We start from the raw sequence: 27572 nt of genomic DNA on the forward strand, positions 1-27572 counted from the left end.
TTTTTCTACAGAAAATATTTATTTGCAAGAAATGAAAAGCATAACATACTTCACTACATACATATTTAGGCTAAAAAAGCAAGTAGTCTGTTCTCTCACAGAATCAGGCAGATGATTTAAAAAACAGCAATTTCTTTCCACCCAATGGACATGTTTGCAGTGTGAACAATCAGGTGGGACTGTATCCAGATGACAGCACTTGTACAAAAATAGAAAGGTCACTGAACACAGACACAGAGTTAAATAGACAAGGCAGGAGAATAGAGATATCTGCAGTCAGAAGAGGCCCCAATGAAGTTTACTGAAGAGTTTTGAGGGGAGAGTGGTGTGCTTTTGCACTGGTATCACTGTCCCTGTCATCTTAGACAGTTTTACATGTTTGCACAAACCTATACTGCACTCACATGCACAGAGGGAAAGGCAAACACCAGCTGAAGTGCCCTAGGGGTGTCACAGCAGTGACTGCTCTGCACGGCCCAAGGCAATGGAATTGCCCATGGATACTTCTCCTCAAGAGAGCACCAGCAGGTAATCCCTTGGAAGGCCCAGTGAATCTCAGGGAAACTGGGATGTACTTGCAGCACTCTCTGAGAGGAAACTGGATCTCACTGTGCCTGAGGGTGGTTAGGGCATCAGTGCTCCCAGGGGCCACCTTTTAAGGCAACTTACACCACTTACAAAAGAAAATAATAATAAAAAAAGCATTCAAAGCCATAATTCTGCAGACCAGAAATGATACCAGAATACAAAATAATTAGTTTTTTGTACCAAGCCAGAACTGGTCTCTGGAAAGGCCAGACAATCTAGGCACACACACAAAATGACACAGTGCAACAACATTCAGTCAACAATTAATCACAGGACAGTCTTCAGAACAATTCACACAACAGTTTTACAAGTGCTCCGTGATGTGGAATGTGAACAGGTTTCAGAGAGAAATGCCTGGACTTTCTGCTGCACCAAGCCCAAAGTGCCCTGTGTGATCAGGTAGATGCCTTTATTTAGCAACACTTACTACAAGAAGAAAACTCAAAACTCTGTGGTTTTGATACCTTTTGATATTCACCATGCACATGTGCACAGATGCACACACACACACTCATTCTAACTGTACAAATGAAGAAAGCAAGATGCCATTATATCAGCACCACTGATTAAAGTCTGTTATGGTAAAGTCAGATATGAGCAGAGTTCTGTTTTACAAAATTCAGTACCTGCCTCTGCTCCTCCCTCTCTCTTCCACTCCCTTCATTATGGACTGCTAAGGCTCAGAAAGATTTGCACCTGCTGTTTAGAGGGTAAAGTGGGGTATAATATAAAGGTCAGGTATGCATAAACAGGACTGCATGGCATTAAAGAGCAAGGGGAACAGGAGTGAACCTAAACCTAGCAGGGAACTAATGAAAGAGACTATCACTGCTGATTTAGGCTATTACTGCTGATTTATGGAATCAAGAACTAGAAGGCTTCCCTGTGATGCAAGGAGTCCCTTCACCTGCCTTTTCTTTCACCCTTTCTGTAAGACAGGTCTACAAATCCAGCTTTCCCATGTTGTGTTCTCACCTCATTAGTTGCAGCTCTTGGAGGAAGAATCTGGAGATTGGTTGTAGGACAGATAAGAGACTACTGCTAGTAAAGAATATCCAAACTCCACTCAGCATCAGATTCAAACAGCATCACAAATGAGTTTCCTGCATGATGAACTTTTTTCTATACAAGAATTTGATTCATATATATATACACACTGGTAAAGCAGAAAAAGACCTGACATAAAAATGAGAAAACCAAATTGCAATTTGCCTCTCAATCCTGGAGTCTCTAATGGATGCTGATCACCTAAGCAATGCAGTATTAATCAGGATTAATCTTCAACAAATTCTCTGAATGCCCAATGTCACTTTATTGGCCATGAGAAAGCTACAAGATGAACTGAATCCTTACATTTTCTTTGTAAAGACCTTACTTAACACATACATGAGTTCATTCCCCTTTGCAACCCCTAAAGTTGTTAAATCTTAATGCTAGAGAGTGCAAAGCAGCAACACATCATAGCACTACACTGTTATATAGGCTGGGACAACTTTAGTAGCTACAAAGTACTGACCTATCATTTCACCTTCAGAACACAAAATGTTCCCTTTTTAATTAGTGACTGAAGAAAGAAATATTTTAGTCACCAGGAGTATAAAAATACTCTGTATTCCTCTGTTCTGAGCTGCGTGGGTTTTGAACAATGGCCTCTTGGCATTAGCTAGAATCTAGAGCCCAAATACTCAGTGGAAATCCCTCCCAACGTAGCAATTAGCATCATTCACTCACTTGACCTACATTCTAAAAGTGTCTAGACAGAATTCACCACTGATAGCTTGGAGGGATGGGAGTGGAGGGGTGGGTTGGTTTCTTTAGCAGGAATAAAAAAAGTTTTTAGATTAATTTTTGGTCTATGTTAGAAGAATCAAGAACACATTAAGATACACTGCTACACAGACAGATGTGGAGGAAGAGGTCCTCTGTCAGTATAAATCAGACCTGCAGCCTCCAAGAGCAGAGTGTGAACACCATGCTGGTTGTACCAGCTGGGATCTGGCCTAAGAACCTCAGCCTAATCCATCAGTCTGTGCTGGTGAAAAATATTGAGTGGTGCAGAAGAAATGAAAGAAGTGCAGCAAAGAACTATAAACAGCCTGGGGGAAAAAGAACTGAACACTATCTACACCCCAGTAACAAGGTTAGAAATGTCACATGCCCTGTGATTCAGACTTTTAAAATATACATATATATAAAATAATGCCCTATATTCCTTCATAGCTTATCTCCCTAGAAGCAAAGATCCAGCAGATCTAAACATGCTCTAAAGCTACAGGCCAAAAGGTAAATTTACTGCTGTGTATAAAATTGTGCTGGTGAGTAACTTAACCTTACAGCTGAGGATTTCACTTAAGTCCTCTGCTGGAAATGGAAATTATGTAGTACACAACGCCTTGCTTCCCTGTCCTATGATTCCACAGCACCAGGTCACTGATCAGCAGAAAAAGCACACTGGCTGAAGGCTAAGGCCTCAAGTAATAGAGCTGAACTGACTAAAAGCACTTACTGGTGTCCTCCCTGAATGTGCCTCACTACTGCTGTGCCCCTAACCCAGAGCACAGAAGCTGCCTCTCCACATGGGCTGCAGTGCACCAGCATTCCCACCGAGCATGCTGAGGCTGGCAGTGCAATGGCACCTTGTCCTGCCTCTCCTGTCCCCTGCTAGGCACAGAACAGGGACACAAACCCCCTCTGGAGGTCGTGGGTCCTCGCCACACCACAGCCTCTGAGTAGGTGATGGCAGGGGATTCCTGGGCCCCTGGCAGAGAAAACTGTTCCGTTAAGGCCCCTGAAGAAAAATGACCACAAAGATAGCAAAGTGAAGCAAAGCTTTTCCTTATTCTAAACTAACATGTAATACAATAAATCCCCAAGCAATGTGTGTGCTAGGTCAAGAGATTCCTTAAAAAAGAGTACCTAAAAATAACTTAAAGGAGTACACAAATTAAGATTATAGTAATAGATTATCAAATACTTACAAGAAATCAGAGTGGCCAAACTGGCTTGGATGGATTAGTACAGAGGCCTGACCCAGACCATGGCCAGTTTCAAATGCTCAGGATGAAAACACAATTGACTATCTTCCAACCAGCCCAAATCAAACTAAAAAAGGGCAAAGTTTTAATGGTGGCCAGTGCAGTAGGCTTCAGAGAGGAGGAGCTATTTTTGTTGTGCAAAATCATCTATCCTTTAAGAGCTGAGAAATAATTCCACTTAGGTTTTCACACAGAGGAGTCACCAGCTGTATCTGGAATGGGATTTAGCTGCATTTAGCTGGCACTGGGCAGGAGCTCAGGCTGACACTGCAAACTGCAAGGCTGGAAAGTGGTGCTGTGCTTCACACCCTGGGGCCTCTTCTGCAGAACATTTTAACCACTTGGTTGCCCTCAAAGGCAGCAAACCAAGGGTGCTCTGGGAAAAGAAATTAAGGAATTTTCTAAGCTATGACCTTGCCCACTTATGCTGACCAGTTGGGGTCAGTCCCAGCTTTCTCCTGTCACTTTGCTGACCTCAAGTGGCTGAGCAATGCAGCCACCCCTTGTGGCACTCACAAGTGACCACTGTGTTAAAACTGTAAAAAAAAAAAAAAAAAAAAAAAAAAACACAAAAGTTGTTAATGGATGCTGGAATGATGCAGAGAATGCAGCAGGATCACTGTGAAGGGAAGCAGACTTTATGGTGCAGGCTGACCCATGCCAAGATGGGAACACTTGCAAAGCAGACTACAACTGCACTTCTCCTCTCACTGTCACCTCAGGTAAAACAATAAGGCACTTGGGTAGAAGAATAGGACATTACCTAGAAGAGCAAATCTGCACACCAGAATGAGCCCATGGAGTCAGGCACTTGTTTCACTGTCACTGATGTGAAACACCCTCTTAAAATGGCACAGGGAGGACTGATCCACAGTCCCCTCCAATCCACCAAATCCCTTCCATTCATTTCACTGGATTTTGAGTCAGGCCTGATGGTGAAAAACAGGATGCTGAAGGAAGAAAGTCTAAGGAGAATGAAGAACAAGGAAGGAGCTGGTGCAACAGCTGCTGTAATAAAATACAAATTCAATATTTTACAAAATAGAATAGTTGCAAGAAATATCTACTGTACATAGTAAAAAATTATTTGTAAGGCTAGGTTAGTTTTTCCCTTATTTATCATTAGGAAAAAAAAAATAAAAGAAAAAAGAGCTTCAAATTACTTTTTTTTTTTTTAATTGACTTCTTCTGGTAAACTGTTAAGCAGCTCTGCTAGCCTGCTGAATTAGGGATTTTCACATTAGATCCATCCTCAATGGAGCATGAGTGCCCTTCTGTAGGAACCAGATAAAACCCTGCTCAAATTCTGGACTGAGTTCAACTATGCCCCTGCAAACACAAACTGCAAGGAGCACAGCTCAGGCAAAGGCATGACCAGGGTACTGAGAGAGAGACAGAGAGGGCACATGAAGTACACCATAGGACAAGAAGGAACAGAGCATGGAGAAGAGGACTGGACCAGGATCAGACCTGAATGCTGCTCTTGGCTTTCTCCTGAGCCTGGGACAGTCACTTCACCCCCTCACGTGCTCATCTCATTCCTCTTTTGACAGGTCTCCTGCCCATGTAATCAGCTCCTCAGATCAGAGGCAAACACTTAATACAGGATCCACCACCCTAGGCATGAGCTGGCCTATCTGTACCCAAAGCAGGTGGTCTCAGACCACACCTCTGGAAAAGCAGGTAAGAGGAAAACAAGACACCTGGCTTTATTTTCGGGCAATTCAAGCTTAAGGGGAGGAAATGGGCATTCAGTGATGTTCATCTGTCCAATTTCAGGGTTTGCCCAGATCACTTGCAGGGTTAGGAAAGCTCAGTTCTCTTCATTGCAGCTACCTGAACAGAATGTTTCAAAGCTAATAAATACTATTTACAACAGTAACAGGAAGATGGCAAGGAAAGGAAAACACAAGACAATCTGAGACTGGGTCTACACAAGAATTTTCATCAACCAGCTAGAAGCCAATAAATTAAATCCATACACTCCTCTAAGGAGGCACTTGTGGTTTAAGCCTTACATTGATTTAGTTTGTTGGGAAGGAACTGACTTAAGCTAAATATATTAGCCTTAAGCAGACTAAAGGGCATCCATCTAAACTATTGCATAAATGTAACAAAACCTGCTTTCTAAACAGATTTAGTTAAACTAGCGTAATTCTCCCACACAGTGTGTGGTAGGACAGTGACTGATCTTTGCTTAATTTCTCAAGGGTGGAAGCAGGGAAGCCCACCAGGATTGCATTCAATGCACAGAGAAGCCTACCCTGTTAAGTGATGAAGAGACTGGAGAGGAGAAGAGAAAGAGCATGGGGAGGACAATCCAGCAGCATCATGGACCAGCCCTCTCCTGCCTGTGCTGTGAGCTCCGCAGTGTCAGGGCCCTTTCTTGTCCCCTCAGCAGCAGGCTGCACATTGCTTCTCTATCCCCCCAAAAGGCTCCAGGGCTGCAGACCAGCAGGCACAGAGCTGGGGTGAGACTCTAAGCACCATCATGCTGCATCTCCTCTCTCTCTCCATTACCTTCTCCCAAGAAAACCATCACCCACATGCTCCCATTGGTTTTGCACAATTCACCCTTCTCCAGAATGTCTTTGTGCTCAGATCAGGCTGTGTGCATGCACAGGCACACACAGTCACTGGCACACTGCTGGCATCCTCTGCCATCATAATTCAGTGCTGCCCTTGCAGTGTTAGACAGGAAAGGGACAAAAGCAGAGACAGGGACTGTGTGCCACGTGAGGAAGGGAGTTACAGAGACAAGAGATCCCATCTGTAGTCACAGCCCCATCAGTCAATGCAGAAGTTGAACTCCCTCTCTTTTGTACTTTGGTTCACTGAGGATGACAAGTCAGGGGAACTTTGGTTGAAAATATGTGGGAAGGAGGGAAGTCAAGAAAAAAGGCCTTTTTTATTTTTAAGAGGTGGCATTGACTCTTCTGTCTATTTCAATTATCTTCAGTGTTTCATTTCCTTCTAGTTCCGAGTTGACTCTGTAGGGAGCAAAAAACCAAAGGTTAATGCTAACAGTAAGTTTTTTAAGTACATATCCTGCTTGATTTGGCTAATGCTAAAGATCCATTCAGTATTTACCAGCAAGGTATTGGTCAGTTAGCTGAGTCTGGTAACATACTGAATTATCCTAAAGTAGTCATCTCTTTGGTTCTAGGCAAGCAAAGGTGCAGCAGATGAAAGCATATATATTTAAACCAGTGACTCTCTTTTCAGAGGCCTGAAAAACTTACATTTATGTTAAAAATAAAAAGCAAACAAAAAAAAATCCCTTACATTTATGCTGAAAGTGAGGGAATTCAGTGTGAGAACTTAAGTAGTCAGATAATTGTACATGTCTGTCTCCTGAGACTGAGTCCTGCAAACTTTCAGCAGTAATGCTTCAGTAAAATCACTGCTGTGAGAAACTCCAGCTCTTCATGCCCTAACCTCATTGAAATTCCAGTGAATCACAACCTCACACTTCCATACAACTGCCAAAAGCTTATTCCTTTGGGAAGCACACAAGTAAGTGCTTTAAAGAAGGGGGTAGGCCCAACTAACAGGCTTACAGGGGTTAGGTTTCTGGCAGAAGTACCGAGTTTGGTAGCTGTATTACTACAGTTCTGATGCAACCACTTCTCCAGAGCAACAGTGACTTTGCCTATAGGCAAAGATAAAAGCCAAACTCTTCCTTCATGCTTTATGGTGCCCAGCACACAAAGTGTTAGTGCTAGCCTAACCTCTGTCCTTCAGGCATGAACAGGAGTGACACAGAACACCCGTGTGACAAGCAGCCTACCCTGCACTCACCTGTGCTGCTGCAGGCCCAGCAGCACTGATTTCTCTAGCCTGGTCTCGTTGGCTATTGTGAACTGCATGATTTCATCCTGCTGTGTCCCTGGCACAGCCTCCAGGGACAGTGCTGTCAACTTGGAGGCGTCTGTTTGTCTGTCACTGCGATCTGCGAAGGAGATCGCACTGGATGGCTCCTCCAGCTGTTGAGGCTCTTCATAAATTAGGAGGCTCCTTGACCTCACTGCATACAAAAAGAGAAGGCAAAATGAGATGAGCAACAGACAGCTCAGAGAACAACCCTGGTCATTTCAGGAAATGGAAATTGTTAGGGCAGAGCCAAAGCTGCAAAGGCCTTTTCTTTTCATAGTGATTAAATGGGGCAATTTAAGAGCTGAAGAAAGAAACCACAGGAATGGTCTAGGTAGGGATCAAAAAGCCCTAAATTATTCAAAAAACAAGGACAAAATTAAATAATAACTTTGATAATATATTATTTTATTATGGTTATGTAATACTAACAGTTTCCCATTCAGTCCTTGGACTCTTTGGTGACACTGGCAAAGAAAACAGCCACTGAAATAATTTGTGCATTTTAACAGTATGAACATCTGCTACCAAGTAGAAACCCTGCTACCCTTCACAGACCACTAACTTTAGTTCTGCAAACAGAGGCAAAAAAGTCTTTAAACAAAAGTACCAAGCAGGCTAGTGGGGAAAAAGTTCTGCCCATTTTTATGAAGTCTGCTGCCATCAACATCAGTCAAGCTATCCTTCTTAGAAAAACAGAGGTATACATTAAAAAATGGCCATTTAAGGAGCAGAAATGCAAGAGGTACTTGAGAAGGGGGTTGGGAATGGGTGTGGAAAACAAGTGCTTAAATACAACCAAGGAAAGAGCAAGACTGGAATAGCTGTCACTTACCAATGGAATCTGTGTAGGACTCTGGTGAGGAATGCTGCCTGGGCAACACCATCTTTGTAGCAGAAGGATATGGCCCATAGCTCTGAGAGAAGCTGCCAAAAACTACTGCAAAGCACAGCACCACCATCTGGCAAAGGGAGGAGGCAGGAGAGGTGAGTGCACCTGACCCACATGCACACAGGAGATCTGACACTTTATCAAAACAAACCATGTGGGGCCATCCTCACCTCTGCACACCCAGCAAAGGCACCTACACAATGACAATTCAGTGCTTCAAAGGGCACATCTCAATGCTGGGGTTTGTTTTCAATGTCTGCACCATTCTGACCAGCTGCCTTTTTTACTCACAAAGCTGAAATGCAGATAAAGCTGCCATGTGTGTCTTACAGGCACTGCTGAGGATTTCCAAAGTTATTTCTGCTGCTGGCCCCAGTTTTGCTTCCAAGTGACAGTGAGGCTAGATTGGGAGAACAGCTCATGCCTTGTAAATTATTTCCATCAATTTACAGCACTTTTGGTATAAAGGGAACTTGATAGCTGAATGTAAGCAGGGGAAAGCAAATGTTTCATTCTACTCATTTTCTTATCTTGGCTACTACTACTTAAATAGGACAGAGGTAGATTTACAGCCTCAGTCATATTTTGATTTGGTTGAGCAAGTTTATTTTTATTAGTATCAAAAATACGAGCCTCAAAGGTCACCCTCATTTTCATTTTACAACCCTAGACACCATTTCCACCTTATAAAACTGCAGGAAATAATAAAGTGGGACCCTTGGAAGAGCACTGATCCTTCTTTCATCACTGCAGCATCCAACTAAAGGCACAGGGCTAGTCTCCTCCAGAACTCAGTACCTTCCCACAACCATTAATCTTCATCCATCACAAGTCTCACCTCCCTCAAAATTGTTAAATCATTAAAAGGAGTTCCCTAAGCTGCAAATTTGCCATTGAGAGGCTTTGCAGATCAAGAGATGTGCCTTGAAAGAGATCCCCCTTCCCTCAGAATTCCCAGCCTTAGGAATACTCACCATAAGACAGGTCCCTGTCTGTGTGCTCGCTGCCTTACACGAGCGGGACACTTTGCCAGCAACCACGGCTTGGAGTCTCTGCAGCTGCTGCAGAAGAGTTCTGGAGGGCAAAGACAACAAACAAGCATCACACACACTGACCTGCCTGTTGGTTAAATAGATTTTTGTTCCAAATTCCACACATGGCAATAACACAGCATTTAGGATAAGGTAGAGATAGTTAAAGTCTTCTTAAAATCACTAGCAAGGAATGTTTTGAATTTTACAAAGTTTTTACATGTATTAGCACTGAAATGTTCAAGATTTTTTTCTTTTCCCTCAGCTTAAGTCCCTCATCAATTACTTCTTTAGTACTTTCAGTAAACTTTTATAAATAAAAATTGTATTTTCAGTGTTTCTATACAAAATGACACATTAACAACTGAAATTGCTCTGCATACAAGTCACCAGTTGCATATATAATGTCATGAATTCAGCTGGAGTTTTGCCATTATTTTTAAAGGTGCAAAATCAAGTTTATAACTGCTCAGTTAGTTTTCAAAACCTTCAACTTCTCCAGTTGGTAATCCAGTCGGTTATCAAAACCCCCTTTTCCCAAAATCTTGCTATTTAGTTGTTTAGAACACATGCTGGCTGACTTTTAAGAGAAGAACTTAAAACCAGACATAGGCACAGACTTCACTTCTCACATTCATTTATTAAATAAAACACTTTAATGCTATTTGTTAAATCCTGCAGAGTTGACAAAAATTGCAGATGCTTCAGGTGGCTCCTCTGATTGTGTCTTTCAGAGGTCCCAGCCACAATGACAATCCTCTTGTGGCTGGATTCAACAGTCCCAGACCAAAAGAACCTGACTGCTTTTTGGTGGTTTTTTTTTTTTTTTGTTTTGTTTTGTTTTTTTTGGTTTTTTTACCTTTTCTGCTGTAGCATCAATTACTACAGTCAAAACACAAATAATTTAAACAGGAGATTGTCTCAAAGTGTGATCGGTACAGGATTTTCACATAAGTCTCTTTAACAATCTATGAGCAACCCAAATGCCTGTCCTCAACACAAATACAGTACAATTTTGTATCAAGATGCTGAATTTTCTATTTGTTCCCAAATTTACTTTTCACTTCTCCTGTAACTTTCACAATCTACTGTGGAGGATACCCCACAGAAACTCCAGACAGTTTTGGAGGCTGTTACGTCAAAAGCTAAAGCAAGAGGCAAGGTCAGGATGTCAGAAAAAACAGAAGGAGTATTTTAAGACCAAACTGGCTAAAAGCTAATTGTAGGACAGACCCAGAGGTGCCTTCACAGCTCAATATACACTGGTCTGCCTATTTTCATAGATTTTTTTAATCATCAATGCTCACTGCTAATTAGGGTTTAATGAATTCAAGGACTTCAGGAATACATTCTGAAATGAGCACAAGGCATTCTCACAGCACAGATTTATCTGGGCCAGCAGATCCTTCTCAACTTGTTAAGAAAGGATATCTTGAATGCTCTTGAGAGCATGGCTTACTCTGTAACTCAGTATTTAAAAAAGAGAGCAATATGCCCAATGCAATCCTTTATTCAGTAAATACAGAGACCACAGGCAAATTAAGAGATACAAACAGTGTCCACCACCTGAATGAAACCATCCTAATTCCCTGCTCCCTCTGGCATCTCTCTCCAGTTCCTCCTGCCATCCACTGCATGGCACAGACCTGTGCACATCATTTCCTGGCACAGAACACCTTTCCTGCAGTATTCCCACCTCGTGCCACCAGCTGGGTTAGACAGCAATGCCCTTCCAACCCTGAACTTTCTGTGCTATTTTGGAAGATTAAATCTTTCCCCCATTTCAGGCCTGACTCACTGGAGGAAGGAGCTCTCCTCCTCCTCAGCTTGGGGGCTGGCAGCAGCAGCCTTGAAATGCTGATCGTTCCTGCCACTTTTTGTGGAGGCGTCAGTGAGAAAACAGCTAATGGCTGGTGAGGAAATCAACAGAGAAGAGGCAATTCTCCTCAGTTTGTTCATCTCTGCCTTTTCATGCTCAATTTAAAAAACCTGTTGGGCAGAGTGGGCCCAGAGAGCTGATTACAAAACAGCCTCTTTGGAAAGTGTAATTAGGCAGGTATTCTAAGGTCTTCTACAGACAGAGGAAGATTCATCCTCCACCTTATTTACCAAATTCCTTCACATAAAATGTCTTTCTTCCCCCAGTCACTTATCTGTTTGAGCAGAGCTACTGTTTCCTTCTCTACAGACAAGGACTCAGTGTTTGGAGCTGACAGGATACAGGTGCATTTGCAAACTGTGAGCAAGAACTGAGGCAAGAACAAGAAACACGTTTGATCAGAGATGACACCAGTTTATCCTGCCACTGTCAAAATGAGACACTCCTTGGTGCATTTATTCTCTGAGTATGGAATGGTGGAAGACTGGATTCTGAGGTCAAAAGATTCCTATGCAAAAGCTTGGGACCAGACAGCTGCAAGGGTGATCTGGAGCAGGAGAGGCAAAAGGAGCAGATCTCTGACACTCCCTCTAAATACCAGCAGAAAGGCCACAAATGCTTTTAGTGGAATACACTGCCTATGGCTAAGTCCTAACAGGAGAAAATGCAATGCCAAGACAGCATGCTAAGGGGGTTTGCACCCACAGGGATTATTTTCACTGTGTCTGACACGTTTCCCAGGGATATTCAATTAGAGGGTCAATTCTGTAGGAGGTGTGAGTGAGCTTTCACGCTTTTCCCTGCCAATGGAAGCACCTCAGAGGAAAGCTGTAAAGTGCCTGAAGACTCCTGCACCTCCTTCCACATGCTGCCAGCAAATTCAGTCTGCCAGTGATGTCTTAGTTTTGGTGCATATTCACAAATATTCATCTTCAGAAGAGGCCTTTTCACTACCAAAGTATGGAGCAAGTCAAGCCTTCCCTTCTGCTCCCAGTGATACTTTAATTAAGGAGAGAAAACTTGTCACTACAGAACCACCTGGGAGACTTCCTCAAGTCAGTCTTTCTGTTTAAAATCCAACATTGATGCAAACAAACAGAAACAACCAAACAACATCTTCTGGGGACACCAAACACTTTATCCTAATCAAAAGTTTTTAGAGGATGATTCCTATGGTGTGAAGAACAAAACCCAATTCTGGTACGGAGAGAAAAAAAATATTCAGTCTTGTAATTCTCCACAGAGATTGCTTCTCTGCCTGTCCCATTTGAAGCAATGGCGACAAATCCCAAAGTGAGGTTTTAACTAAAAGACCACTTAAATCCACAATCTTCCCTCATTTGAATTACAAAGAAAATCTCCACAATTTTTTTTCACAAAAGATGTTTCAGCATAAAAACCCTAGTAAGTAAGTAAGGAGTTACTCCAGGGCTGCCAAGCTTTGTCAACTATTGTAATGGTGGCCTGAAATTAGGTGCAAGAGATCTCATTGCAGCTTAAACCTACATCCTTTACTCCTTGAAAACAATTTGCTAAAATGACTTTATCAGTCTCAAATGAATAAACAACTGATCAAATCAGTGAAGTCTGGCAGCTTTGGTGCTGATAAACCTTTAGTGGGTCAGACTGATGTGCAACTTGATCTTTAGGGGACTGGGAGTTGAAGAAATGGAAGAATATCCTATTTTTGTTTACAAGGCATTGCCTTTAAGGTGCTTGTTAGTGCAGACCAGCACAGTTGGTTGCTGTTACTCCATGGGAGCAACTCTGGCATCCACCTGCATTCATTGTCCATGTGTGACACTCTCACCCACACATGCACTGGATCCTATGTCTATCATTTCTCCAGGAAAAGAGATCATCAAGATGCTTACAAGTACAGAATCAACAAAAGTGAGAAGCAAAAGCAATTCCCAACACATGATACCCAGAACCAGATGTTTCAAAATGGTCTTTAAGCCCAAACAGGGCTCCCAGGTAGACAACACTGGTGGTCAGAGAATGTTAGCAAACCTCTGAATCACTGGCAGTTTCTGCCTTTGGTCTCAGCCAAAATGTGAGTGAGCCAAAATCAAGCCTTCCTGGTGACTGGGACAACTTAGTTCAATACCCAACACCAGCTTCTTCTCACACCCTTTGCTTTCTGAGAGAGCTTAGATGCTACTCAAACCAATGGCTCACTTGAGGCTATAAGACAAAACAGGTAAGAATGGAATAATGGGCTTCCATAGTTTTGAGAAAACTGCCTAGGAAGGAACTTGGATGGGTTTCTTTTAAGGGATTGAGTCACACAAATGAGGAGAGGTAACATATGCTACTGTTCTAATACTAAAGCTGACAAAAATGCTGCACTCACCCACTCAGAGTAATGAGAATTAAAAACTATGGCATCTTGATCGCCAGCCTCCTGCCTCATCTTTTAAGATGTGTGAATGCCAAGGGAGATGCTCCTGGATGCAATTTTTTTGACCACACCTGCACCTTTGACATTACATCTCTTCAAACCCAGATTTTCAGGCTAAGGCTGGCTTTCAAGGAAGAATCTTCTAATTTTTTTCATGTTACTGAGAGTAACGAAGGAAAACTTTTATCAGAAAAAAATTCTCGTGTTTCCATGGTTTGGAGCCAGATTTTGAAATGCAAGCAGGGTTTCCCTTAAGTCTTAGGTATGTATCTATGCAAATGTTTTCTATATATAGATTAACATACTCTTAAAATCTGATTGCACATACTGAAAGGAAACTGCTGTTCAATAGTTGTATGTTTTGGAAATTGCTCTTCAGTTCCTCTCAATCCAGCTAGACTACACAAACATGATAGTGACTGATAGTAACACATGTTCATTAACTTCTAGGTAAACAACTGTAGCCCAACTTTTCAACAAGGTAAAAATCCAACTTTGTCTACATCTACAGCTGAAAGCATCATTTTAACACATAATCTTATTTTCCTGTTATCTTTCTTCCCCTCTTACAGTCTTTCACAATGGGAGAACAGCTTTGATCTAATTTTAGATAATATGTTCAATAATGTCTTCATTTTTTACTGAAATGAATACTCAAAGTTACAGCTAAAGTCAACTAGGGCTCTGTTTTGGGCATATTAAATAAGATACATGTGTGTCTAACTGAGCTAGAGAAATATTTGAGAAATAAAGCCCTAAACATATAAAACTGGATATCTGACACACCAAATTGACACTAAATTTTGACCACCACTGCTCCAAATAGATTCCTTAGATTCCTGACTGTATGTAGGAGATGCAAGCTCCAGCTATAGGATGCTGTGAAGACAAGTTCTGAAACCTGTGAACATTTTCTGGATGTCATGCCAAGGCTCTGTGCAAATACCAATGAGGAAATGAGACATTTTGAATTCACTGTAGGATGTGGATAATGTACATTAAACCAGGGCCTGGAACCATTCTCTGCATGAGACAGTTGCACAATTGTACAGTAAAGAGGAAAAGTGGCTTTTTGGAGTTAAGGTGAAAAACTCTATAATATGGTATGTTACAAAACTGAGATTTGATAAAGCAGGCACTTTAACAAATTTCTCAGCACTTCACACATAAGCCTTAGCAGATTTTAGACACAGTTGATATCTAAATAGCCAAAACAGCATCGCCATGAGTTACAAGAATTTCAGTGCAGAAGGATGAACATCTGCTTCTCTGCATGAGATTACAGATCAATATCAGTGCTATTGCACAGGGAAGGAAACAATGCAACTCAACCCACATGGGGAAAGCATGAAGGATTTAGAGATCATACCACTTGCCTAAAACCTTTTAGAGCATTTAGCATGAAAGAATTAAGATAATCAAATAATAGGTAAGATGCCAAACGTCCTTTGTGAAAGGATGGACAACAAAGCTTGAGTGAATCCTCAATAGCTTAGAGATGAAAACAGCTGGCCAAATTTATCTTAACTGGGGAGAACAACAGCAGGTTGATAACATGTTATCCCCAAGGGGATAATCTACAGCTGCACCATTTCTTAAGAGAAGTTGGCTTCAGTACCTTCTGGGACAGATTCTGGGTGAGACATCTCTACTCCACACCTACAGATTAGCTGCTGGTTCTTTCATGTCAAACCCTGGAGGATGATATAAGAGGCACAGGAATGGCTTGGCTCTCTTCAAGCAAGCAGCAGATGTCTTTCTGCATGAGCAGTGTGTGGGAGACACTCTGCAACAAGTCACAGTGCTACAGGGTCTGGCTTCATGAAATTAGAGATTGGATCCAGAGATTAGAAACAACACATGCCACTCAATTAGCAATGCACTGGCTGCCAGATCAGCTCTAGGGCCATTTTCCATGATCCTGGGTCTTATCTTCAAAATCCAGCTTCCCCCCACACATCAGTGTCACCATCATGTTCCTTGGTAATATTCAGGCACCACTGCAAATGCCTCTAACTGGGAAGTGCTGAGGGTGGGCTCATCTGGTACCTACTCACTGGAATTTGCCACTGAGCATAAACCAGGATTGACACTGTGCTCTCCCAGCTAACATCAAATTAAAAGCTTAGCTACACAACATCTTCTGCCATGTGTCCTTTGAAAAAGCCACCACTGAGTCACTCATTTTTTCAGCAATGAAGAAGCAAGAAGATGATCTTCCCCTCCAAATGAAGGAAATTCTAAGATAGTTAGAAGGGTGCAGAACAATTGCAATGACATCTAGTAGTGCATAAGGAAGTAATAATGACACTTGAGTTTCAGCACTGTTAATTCTGGAAGTGTCATGTCTCAGATTAAGGCTTCCTGGCAAAATTCACTAAACAAAGACAATTGGGAGAGCTGGACTGTAGGTTTTTTTTGTTTTGTTTTGTACTGCTAATTACATTCCCCTGGGCAGTGGAGGAACTCAGAGAAGAGTGCTAAAAGGTTTCTCAAGCACACCACAGGCTGGGGAGGCAGTTTAAGACATGACATCAAAACCTCCATGCTTTATATCCCTGCAGTCACAGTAACTGGCATTCCACATCTTTCTCTGATATGAACCCCATCAGACACAGCTATTGTTCACATTTCAGTTGATCTCTTAACCATCAGATTTTCACTTTTCATGGTGATATCCCACTACCAAGTTCTGTTTGATGATGTCCATACCTTACCTGTTAGTGTTCTCCAGGACTTCAACCTTCTTACGCAGCTCACTGTTTTCATTTGAGCAGGTCTCAACTCTGGAGACAGCACAATGAAACAGAAATATAAAAACATCTGTTATTTGTTCAAGTGATTGCAAAACAAGCCAAACTTACTTTCACTGAGAGCTCCATGATCTTGCCTGCATTTAAAGAAACAATTACACCAATGAACCTTAGTTGCAATATTTAATCACACTTCATAGCATGAAACACAAAGCAAAAGTTGCATTAGCTGTCTGGCAAATGCCATGCTTCTGAAATCAGAGCCTCAAATTTCAAGTTTATAAAGGCTAATAAGCCATGAGATTAAGGACAGTGCTCAAGACTGTCCCAAGACACTACCCATTTCCAAACCACCCCTGAAATCCCCAAACTAAAGGACATTGTCATACAACATGTAAGAGGTTCAAGTAAAATATGTGACTCCTAAGAAAACAAACAAAACCATCCTGAATAGCTTCAAGAAGAAAAAAGGGAAAAGAAAATATCCTTGATATCTGGTATGCATGAGGTGGAATTTCAGAAGAGTAACTCTGAGGAAGCAAGACAGAGCTATAAAGAGACAAGAAAAAAATGGAAATTACATCAAGGATATCACCAAAGATGGTACAAGAGTTTTAACAGAACCATCTGGTGAATTGCATAAGAGTAATACTAGAATATTCATCTCCTGGAAGAAAGATAAATTTGGGATATAAATCACTAACTGGGGGTTTGGCTCCTGCTTGCTAAGGGAAGTCCATGGGTCACATGCTATTTTCCTGAGTCCTGCTTATTTTCCCAGGCAGTCCTGACTCACCCACTTCCTATTTCTGTTTTCATCTGCACTGGAAGACAGTTCACTCACTCTGGATCCATCTTTCCCTGAACACTGCCTGTCCACTGGCCAACACAGTCTCCTGAGGTGAAGGCCAATGCAGCTGGGTGTTGCCTAATTAAAGTGTGAAGTGTTTGCTGGCACATTAGCACGGTCCTGACCCCGCCAAGCAGCTGCCAGGAGCAGGGCCTTTTCTCAGTCACTGCCACGAGATGGCAGCTGGCACTCTGTGCATGGAACCGTCCCAGCAGCCACAGCTGGATCCCTCCCCAGTCCCACAGCTAGTGCTATTGGCCTGCTTGAAACAGGAAGGAGGCTGGCTTACTTTTTTTCCAGACTGTCCATGTATTCTTTCTTTTTTCTTCTACTTTCCTGGGCAGAGATCTAAGGAAAAACGATGAAAAACACCAAATATTTGCACAGAAAACAAAAGCATCAGAGATGAATTAATAAACTGGTAAAAAGCCCCAGTGTTATGGGATTCCAGCATCTGTCTTGTTCTCATTTCTATTCCTGGCAAGCAAAGCACTGACTTGATCTATTTCCACATTCTGAAGCAAGGCTCCTCCTTTCAATCACACAAAAAAAGATCATCCCCTGCTAACCTTAAAAAAGAAACCAGATTCATCTGGAGAGAATATCCCAGGACAAATACCAAAAGATGATCCCAGCATGATGTCCTGCATCCAGGAAGGAAAAAAGCCCATGAATGTATTAGAAAGCAGCTTTGCAGACAAGGGCATGGGGTCCTGATGAACAAGTCAAACAACTGTCAGCAGTGTGCCCCTGCTGGAAAAGCAGCCAGCCAAACAGGGGTCTACATCAAGGAGATCGCAGTTAGCAAGTCCAGAGGATGGGCTCTTCCCCCTCTGCTCAGGGGCTGCAAAACCCCAGCTGAGTACAGCAGTGCAGTCCATGGCTCAGAAACAAATCCTCTGGATGTACAGAAGCAGGCCCAGGGGCAGGGCTCTGCTATAATAAGCATGCCAGAGCACATGACATTTCAGAAAAGGAAGAAAAAAGATGGGCTTGCTCAGATTGAAGAAGAGAAGGCCAAGGAGGGAATCTGATTTATTGCTGTCTTCAACTATCTGGTGCAGCAAAGATGATGTCAGAGACCTCAGAGGCACACAGCCAATGGCAAGAGGCATCAAATACAAGTTGCAGCAAAGGAAATTCCCATCACACATTAGGGATTCTATTTATTTGTTTTTACCTCAAGAGTGTCCTAATATGGGAACATGATGCCCACAGACACAGGGGTCTCATCAGCCTTTGCAGCAGTAAAATGTGACTGGACAAGACCCTGAGCAACCTTCTCTAAGCTGACCCTGCTTTCCAAGCCAGGGCTTTGACCAAAGGACCTCCAGATTTCTCCTCAATATAAAGGATTGATTCTATGTAAGTGGTGCGTGAAATGCACAACATCACTTCAGAAAATTTTGAAAAAAACACAGTACAAGACCAAATTCCAATTTAGTGTGCTCAAATTTACACCTCTATCTGCTAAAACCAGTAGCAGAATATAGTAACCATGAAATATGTGCTAAAATCCTCTAAAATAAGTGAGCTGGCCAGGTCTGAAAAAAATTCCATTCGTCCCTACCACTATGATCTTCCCCATGTCAGAAGGTAAAAAAACCAAACTTGCAGGGCATTTGGCATCCTTGGTATCAACTTTTCAAGTCACTGAATTCAGTGATCAAAAGACCAGTGCACTGTAATACAGAGTCATATTTTAAAACAGGAAACAGAAAAGAACACCTTCCTCATCATGCAAAGAATACAGAGGTCTTTGCCCACCATAAGGGTAGGATTGTTCTGATTTTTAAATGGAGCCAAGCCACAGCAACTTGATACCCTGCCTGCTAAATACTCTATTGTTAACAGGGTCAGGTAAATACCTACACTGAGGCACACTCACACTGACAGACAATTTGATGGATGTGCTCAGGAACAAAGAAAAGCACTTTGTTAAAAGACAACTTGCAGCATTCAACAGTACCATGGACCATTACTGCAGAATTCTGCAGCATTTTCTAAAATGAAGGACAAGTAGGACCCACCCAGCAAAGCTAACTAACATTTACCTTGTTTTTGATTTTCCTGCGGATTTTCTTTAGGACTTTCTCCTCTGCTTTTGTCAGGGGCAGTTTGGTAGGGATTGGGTAGCCCTCTGCTATCAGTGTCCTCTTCTCTTCCTCTGTCAGGATGAGGGGGCCAGTCCCCTGTAATTTCTTCGAGGGTCATAGAAATGAAATAAAATAAAATAAAACAAAACAGTAAGTGCACACAATCCTAGAAGAAAAGGTTGCTAGGGAGGAGAGGCAGCAGGCCTCCCAATCCAGACAGGATTATATCTGTTACACTAGAACAGCCTCCTGCAACTGGGAATGTGTGGAAGATCTTTCATGTAACTTCCGTTCTGAGTTCAAACCTTTGGGACAGGATTCCCTCAAAACAGGTGTTCTTGGTTCATCTGTGAGGCCAACAGTATAACTGCCTTTGGCTCAAACAGGGATAGAGACACTTGAGAAACACTACTGAAAATCCCTCCCTAAAGATCACCTCCTGCTAATGACATGACAAGAGGACAGATGCACATCTACCAGAGACAGGTCAACCCAGCAGGGCTGGGCCCTAAGGCAAAACACAGTCCATGATGGGATAAACCTAATAACACTGGTGAACCCTGTCTCAACCTGGAGGAGAGGCACATGCTGTTCCCTGTGGGAACAGAACAGGCCAGTGAGCAAGAATTACCAGATCTGCAGTTTTGACCAGAGATTAATTCATCGAAACAACAACAGAAAGTGAGGAAATCTCTGTCAAAACCAGTAATTTAAAAAGTGAAAAAAATAAAAAAAGACACAGAGATAAATGGTGGAGGAGAGAGCAGCTCAACTCACATGAGGTGCAGTCAGGAGAGGGGAGTTGGAGAGCATCGAGGCTGCGCGCGACGCGACCTTGGCCGTGGCCTGGAGCTGCACGGGGCTGGAGGGAGGGAGCGACCGCGCCGGGCTCTGCCCTCCCTCAGAGTCACTGCCGTGGCTGCTCGGAGGGGTGGGAGGCAAGTGCAGGGGATCCACTGCTACAGGGCAACACAGACACAAAGCAACACAAGGGTTAAAGGTGTCCATTCACACTGCCACCACAGCCACCACCACACTGCTCCCAGGACTTGGAGTGTCTGCTGAAAAATGGATCAGGCAGAAGTGGCAACTTGGAAGAGGTTTGGAGCATGCAGGTCTCCAAAGAAGGAATGAAATGCAACAGCTATCTTTAGGTTTGACAGACAAAACAGGGCTCTGTGCATATGCTCCAGTCACTTCTACCTACACTTCAGCTTCTTCTTCAAGTGCTTTGAGGTTCATGTATAATGTAAAGTACAAGTTCCCTTTCCTGGGAAACCACATTAACAGAGGGGCTCTGAGCCAGCATACTCTCTCTCCAAAAACAATAGTATTTTATAACTTTGCCATGGATTAAACAATCTGCCAGTATTTGCAAGGGAAGGGATCACATCCAAGGAGTTACATGATCAGGAAGGAGAGAAAGGCCTCCTAAGGACATGATCTGGCACAGCTGGGAAGTGACTGACAACCCAGTGACAGCAAAGGCTTCAGTGCACTGATGGAGCAGGAGCAGCACAGGCAGCCACCACAGGAACCTCTCTCACAGTGCCTATCCAGGGCCACAAGATAATTCTACAGCAGGTTCTTTTGGCTGCAGCTGAGGTTATCAGTCAAAGTGCTGCTTATGATCAAATGGGGATGGACCAAGAGAAACAGGGCATGTCTCACTCACTCTTACTAAATGGACAATTTAGCAGATGCTCAAAACAGCCATAACTAAGTCACTCTTTCTGAGCTAAATTTACAGCAATTTAATTTTGAAGTAGGAAGATACAGGGCTGATCTGCCACCTTCCACTTCTGTTATGCTTTGTAAATTTGAGTTGAAAAGATCAAATGGGTGGTAAGGGAGGATGGAAGAAAAATAGTCAGAAAAAATCTACAGTACTCTTTTTATCTCAAATGTTAGCTCTTGCAGTTGCCAGAAGAAGAAACATATTTGAAAAACAGAAAGGCCCTTAATCCCACAAAGTGAGCAAACAAATCTACTCCTGGGTTGAGATATCCTTTTATCCACCTGCTGCATCATTTCCTTCTCTCCCTGGAGCAGTGCTACTTACCCACAGAAATTAATTCACTAACAGAGTATCAAGTGGTTCTAACTGAAAAGCAGTTATCTGCTCAGATCTCACACCAAATATTTGGCTCTTCCAAATTTTCATTACTTTAGTTGTGTTTAGCTTTCAGGGTAGGGATCTTTGCTCCTCCTTTCACATTAGAGTGCAAGTACAAAGAGATAATGATTGTTCCTAAAACTAACATGCTACAAACAGATTCACCTAACTTTTGTTTTCATATAAACTCACATCCAGCTTTTGCATCAGAGGTTAACAGTGAAGTTTCTTATATCTTAACTAAGTCTCCTCAAATTGATTTCTTTTCTATCCTAAATAATCCTTACTTGAATAATTCAAGCTTCCTTCAGTACAACTATTGATACCCTACAGAGAAAAGGGGATAATTTTCTTTGTGATGAAAAAGAAGGGGGGAAAAAAAAGAAAGAAAAAAACTTCACATAAAGGATCAGAGAGACTCTGGCTCTTCAATAGCCTGAGTTGAATCCCTATAAAATGTAGCTTCAGCCTAAAATCTGACATGGTGAACAAGAAATCCAAATATTTAATCAGGGTAAAGTACATTTATTGTACTTGCTGGACATCTAGCTCTACATTTTCATTTGGTATTTAACAGACCTTCCTTAGAAGAGAGGTTCAGGAACTGATCCACTTCATGGGGCTCCAATTTAATCTCTGGAAGAACTTTCTGGGTCAGTGGTTTCATCTAGAAAAGAGAAATTAACAGCATGAAAACCTGGAGCACACATCTTAAAGTCTTGATAGAAGGGCACAGGGATTACTTCTCCATAAATGGAGAGGTTTCCTCTCCTCCTGCTCTGCCACAGGCAAAGCTTTAACTGCTTCACACAGTTTGCTAAACCAGGCTACAGAGAATATTGCCCTGACTACTCCCACTATGGCTTTTCTTACTGCTATATTTAGCTAAAATAAAAGATTACGCCTCAGAGATGACATTTCAGACTGAAAGCTAACATGTAACCCACTCCAATTACTTCTCTTAGCAACAGAGCTGCTGCTAGGATTTGCTGGACTGCAGGCTCTGTTTGAGCAAGGGCAGAACACCCCTGGGAGTCAGGGACAGCCTCCTAAAGGCCATTGTCATCTGGGAGCAGGAGCAAGGAGCCAGCCACTGAGCACCATGTTTTGGGACCCAAGCTCCTTTCACAGGGCTGAGGAGCAGGAAAAGAGACAGTCACTGCTGACTGAAGTTGGGAACACACCTGGCCTGCCCCACTGACCAGGGTGGGCACCAGGCTGCCCAGCTTTGCCCAGAGCCTGTCTGTGTGCTGCAGTGCCAGGCCTGAGGAGGCCAGGCTGGCACACCAGTAGGCCAACTGCAGCCAAAATCTCTCCCAGTAACCTGTGTAACCAATCCATGCAACAGCAGGCCCCCATACTCTGCAAATCACAGCATCCCAAGCTACAGCAGGACTGTGTCCTGGGAACAGCACATTCAAGCCAGGAGAAAATTATGGGAAAATTGTGCTTAGCTTTTTTCAGTTTCTCATAAAATAATTTCTGTTGCACGTATTTCTGAACCACATCCAAGTGGAAACATTTATTTTCAGCATATATCAACTCCCTCCAGCCTGGACTGACATTGCATGCTGGGGGCTGACAACAGCCATGCTTCTTCCTCTGCTGGCTGGGGAGCCTGGTGAGCCATCAGCTGCTAGAGTTCACTCTCCTTAACCCAACCACAGCCAAACTGAGCTCTTTAGAATGCCCACTGGCTGCTCCAGCTGTGGTGAGAAAAGCATCACAAAGCTCCTTGTGAGGCTGCTGGGTCCAGAAGTAGCAGCAGCCTGAAATGTTAAAGCTTCACAGATCTGGCAAAAGTAACTTTGCTGGCAAAAAGGGAAACTCTCCAACCAATCCCAACAAGGAGTCTTGTTCTGCTCAGGGGAAGGCACAGCAGCATTAAAGCAAGGTCTTATTAAAGACACTTAGCTTGTCACAGGCTTCATAGAGCAAGTGGATTAGGCAGTTTAGGCACAAGTGGTTCATCAGAAACTATTCAAATATTTGTAGAAACCCAGGAGCTCCAGGCTTTGGGGCTAGCATAGTTGTATATTCAAACATTAAGAGTTAAAGATGCAGACAACAAGCTCTTACATCAATGGTGGGACACCAGCAAACATTAAAAACCCTTGGAACAGACTGCAGTGTGCACCTTGAACTGCCAAGCTCTGGCACCAAGGAGCCCCCACGGGTAATAACAGCCTTAGGAGAAGCTAAGTGAGCAGAGAGAGCAGAGTCTGCAGTACCAGGGCATCTGTGTGGAGCTCAGGCTGTTCCCCCTCCAGCGACGTGGCCGTGACGGTGAGACTGACTGAGGGAGCAAGGCCTGATGTCTCACACAGCCCTGGCTCTGTCTTTATTGCAGCTGGAGTAAACTCTGTAGCCAGACACCATTCCTCATTTTCCAGGTCACCTGCCAGGGAAGGAAATTGGACACCACATGTTTAGACCAGAAACAGAAAGACTACAAATGAAAATAATGTCATTCCTCTTCCAGAGAAAGGAAACAAACACAGAAGACATTTTAGTCTATCAACAAAACTCTGCCCTTACTATTCAGCTTTCAGTCAATGCAGACAACCATGCCATTTCAGGCTGTAACCTAATCCTAGCCCCAGGATACACAGAGGAGCAGCGAGGAAAGACACAGAGCACTAATCACTGTGCATTGCTGAAAGCTGCTAATGCGTAGCAGAACAAGACTAAACAAGCTCTGGGTAAAGCAGCCAGAGAGCCCTGTCCCAAACAGCCTAATGCCTGCTGACTCAGTTCTATTCCTCCTTCTAGAGACAGCCTTTAGCCAGACTTCTGCTTCTTCTACTGCTTGCAGGCAGCAAATAGCTCAAATGGTGGGATTATACTCTTTAAAACAAAGTATTTTACTTAATTTCATTTTTTTCCCCCAAGGATTCATTTAGTATGTGCAAAAGAGGATATAGGCTTTGATGATTTCAGAGGAGCACCAGTGCCATGGTGATCATGCTGATTTCCCCCACAGAGCCCCTGGGAGGTGACAGCACAGGATGCATTTTTCATCTGGCAGCAATGAAACGTGCATCACGTGTCAGCAGAAATATCCCCTAACTCCACTTACTGAAAGCTCCCTAGTCAAGAGAAAGCCATGCAACTTTTTTCTCGACAAAGCTGAAGGGTTCGCCCAGCATTGTCAAGAACTGGAAGAAGGCGGGCATGGTAAATTTAGCTCCCCATTTCCATTCACTGTTTTACTTGCTGAAAAAGGACTTTCCCAGATCTGTGTCACAGACATCTTTTCATGAAAAATCCTTTCCTTAGGATTTTTCTTCCTGAGAAGCTGAGAAGCCTCAGGAACAAAATGTAAACAATGATTATCTGCTGCTGTGGAATGCAACAGGTGCATCTGTGATTGGTCTCATAGAGTTGCTTGTAATTAATGGCCAATCACAGCACAGCTGGCTCAAGCTCTCTGTCTGAGCCACAAACCTTTGTTATCATTTTTTTCTATTCTTAGCTTAGCTAGCCTTCTGATGAAACCTTTTCTTCTATTCTTTTAGTATAGTTTTAATGTAATATATGTATCATAAAATAATAAATCAGCCTTTTGAAACATGGAGTCAGATCCTTGTCTCTTCCCTCAACCTGAGACTCCTGTGAACACGGTCACAGGTCTGAAGTATAATAGAGTACTAAGAACTTAGAAAGACTCAACCTTTGAAACAATTCCACAAGGCTGTTAACAACCCTCTTTAAAAATGCAAAATAATCAAATGCTTTTTTGTCAATTGCAATTCTGCCTTAGAAAACTTCCTGTTCCAACTGAAAGAGTTTAGTCTTTTCTCTCGCAGGAGAGTATCCTATACCAGGGGCACTGCATCCCAGCTGCATGTGGCACAGTGCTCTGCCATGACTGAGCAGTGGTTGTGAGAGGCATATCCACTAAACAGAGCAGCTGGAGTCTGACAGCAAATATACCTAAAAGGAAGAAAAGTGCTGATCCTTCTTTCAAAGCTTTCTACTGCCTTCAAGCAGATTCGTTACTGCACATATGAAATTAAAAGAGAGAGCAAAAACACACACTGTAGGGCTGGTAAAAGCAACAGAGCAGTGAATTAACTGTGTGCTGCACCAACATCCTGGGAGGCAGCCTTGGGGCTATGGCTGTGCCACCAACACTCTGCAAGGCTGCACAAAACCCTTCATTCACAGCTGAGTGTATCAAGCTGGTGAGATGTCCACAGAGCTCAGCTGCAAACAGGTAACAAAAACAAGAGTGGGCTTACAGCCTGTGCTGCTGTGTGTCCTTGCTATTAAGACCACACACACACAGAGCACACAGGCACTGGGCAGAAGCTGGGTGCCTGGAGGAAGGGAGGAAAATGTGCATCTCCAGTGCTGGTAATTACTTTGTGGTAGGACCTAACCTCCACCACTGGCAAGGAAGGAGGTAATTTGAGTAAAGACACACCAAGGAATTAAAAATGAAAAATATGTATCCTGTAATCAGAAGCTCAAGAACAGCAAGGCCAGCACTCTGCCAGGTTAACTGCAAGGGCTAAACAACATATTTAAACTTCTGGAGAGCTTGCTCCCAAAGCTTCCTGGGAAATGCAAAAATAGAAGTATTTATGGGAAAAAAATAGGTAGGCTTGCCTAAATATTAACTCAGGAGAGAAGACATTGCTGTTTTTCAACCCTCCCTGAGCCTCTCCAGTCACAACACAAAAGCAGCAGCTCCCTCCCAGCTTGCTGTGTATGCACTGTTCAGGTAAAACCTTTAAAGCGGTACCTGCCTGGAAACCCAGAATCCCTTGGCAAATGCAACTTCCAAATGCTTGTTTGGATAACTTGAGTCAAAACTGGCCCCACATCACCTTGGGCAGAGCCTCCTTTTGCTGCCTCTTGCACCTCTGGGTCGAGCTACCCCTGGGGCAGCACCATTGTGAAGGCTATGGATAAATTAGAGCTATTAATGAAGCCAGTAATTAGCCCTTAATTTTCTTAAATTTGTAGCATCATGAAAGTAGAAGGGAAATCCAGCCATGGGTGACCAGCACAATAGGGCATGTCCTCTAAGGCTGCACTTTATGATTTTTATCACCTCTAATCCCCAGACTCATCACGAATATTCAGCTGCTCTAAGACACCAAGCTATGCTGGCCTTGGGCTGGTCACTTCACTCCTCTGGAATCCATCATTTTACTCCTCTGGAAGCAACTCTGCTGATTAACCTGACATCCCTGCCATCACCACTTAGATCTGCATAAACTGCTCAGAGTTATTGCAGGCTTTAAGCCAGTCTAACCAGTCTGCAGGGTTACAGAGGTTTCCAGGACAGCAACACACTGCACTTTGCACTGAGATCATTCTGAACAACTGCATCTGGCACTTCTCTGACACTGCCTCTCACAATGCATGGTGACAGCTGTCATTCCAGATGAACAATCCTGTGAAAGGAAGGGATGGGGGGACTGATTAAATCTCATCTTGATACTCTCCTAAATCTCACCTTGATACTCTCTTAACCCCCTACCCCCTCCCCCCTTTTTCCAAATTGCACTTACACATTCCCTACCTGGATCAGGGAGTGTTGTGCTACAAGTTACTTTGTTTTGACACATTCTAGCTTCTGAAGTCACCAACAACCCTTCTCTGCTCCAAGGGATTTATTTCCCACTCTCCTTTCTCCTCTTCCTGAGAATAACAGGTTGAAATTATCTGAAAATCATTCTTAGTTTACTCTTATAATAATTCCCTAGCATCTTAGTTTACTCTGCCAAGCACTGCACTAGCAGAGCAAAGTGGCAACCCTTCTCCCAAAGCCCTTGAGAAGGTAACACAAAATGAGAAAAACTTAGGCAAAGAGGGGAAATGGAGCAGGCTAATAGATCAGTGGTCATGCAGAGAGGTATGACACACCCTCCAAGATGAGAGTGTTTCAGAGAACCACAACAGAGGTTTTACAGAATAATGAGAACAACAAAGAAGGTGCATGTGAAATACTGGAATGAAAAGGACAACAGGAGCTGGCTCAAGAGACCCACTGGAGTAAAAGGTGTCTTCTCCAAACCAAACCAAGCAAGATGTGCTGTGC

The 27572-nt window shown here is 43.0% G+C and overlaps 1 protein-coding gene across 4 annotated transcripts in view; it reads right to left on the reverse strand.

Annotated features, from left to right (window-relative positions):
- The window catches only part of CREB3L2 (cAMP responsive element binding protein 3 like 2), a 74658-nt gene continuing 47086 nt past the window's right edge, over nt 1-27572 (reverse strand). For 3 of the 4 annotated variants that reach the window (XM_064737957.1, XM_064737979.1, XM_064737972.1), the window contains exons 3-12: nt 23749-23915; nt 22097-22184; nt 20179-20360; nt 19360-19506; nt 17595-17653; nt 16420-16488; nt 9363-9462; nt 8332-8458; nt 7425-7650; nt 1-6613 (exon numbers count right to left, since the gene is read on the reverse strand). In XM_064737957.1, coding sequence (XP_064594027.1) covers nt 6538-6613; nt 7425-7650; nt 8332-8458; nt 9363-9462; nt 16420-16488; nt 17595-17653; nt 19360-19506; nt 20179-20360; nt 22097-22184; nt 23749-23915 — 1241 coding nt within the window. In that variant the 3' untranslated portion in view covers nt 1-6537. The remainder of the gene's footprint in view (nt 6614-7424; nt 7651-8331; nt 8459-9362; nt 9463-16419; nt 16489-17594; nt 17654-19359; nt 19507-20178; nt 20361-22096; nt 22185-23748; nt 23916-27572) is intronic. The other variant, XM_064737964.1, reaches the window with a different exon arrangement.

The sequence above is a fragment of the Zonotrichia leucophrys genome, chromosome 1A (assembly GCF_028769735.1).
Source record: "Zonotrichia leucophrys gambelii isolate GWCS_2022_RI chromosome 1A, RI_Zleu_2.0, whole genome shotgun sequence".
NCBI lineage: Eukaryota > Metazoa > Chordata > Aves > Passeriformes > Passerellidae > Zonotrichia > Zonotrichia leucophrys.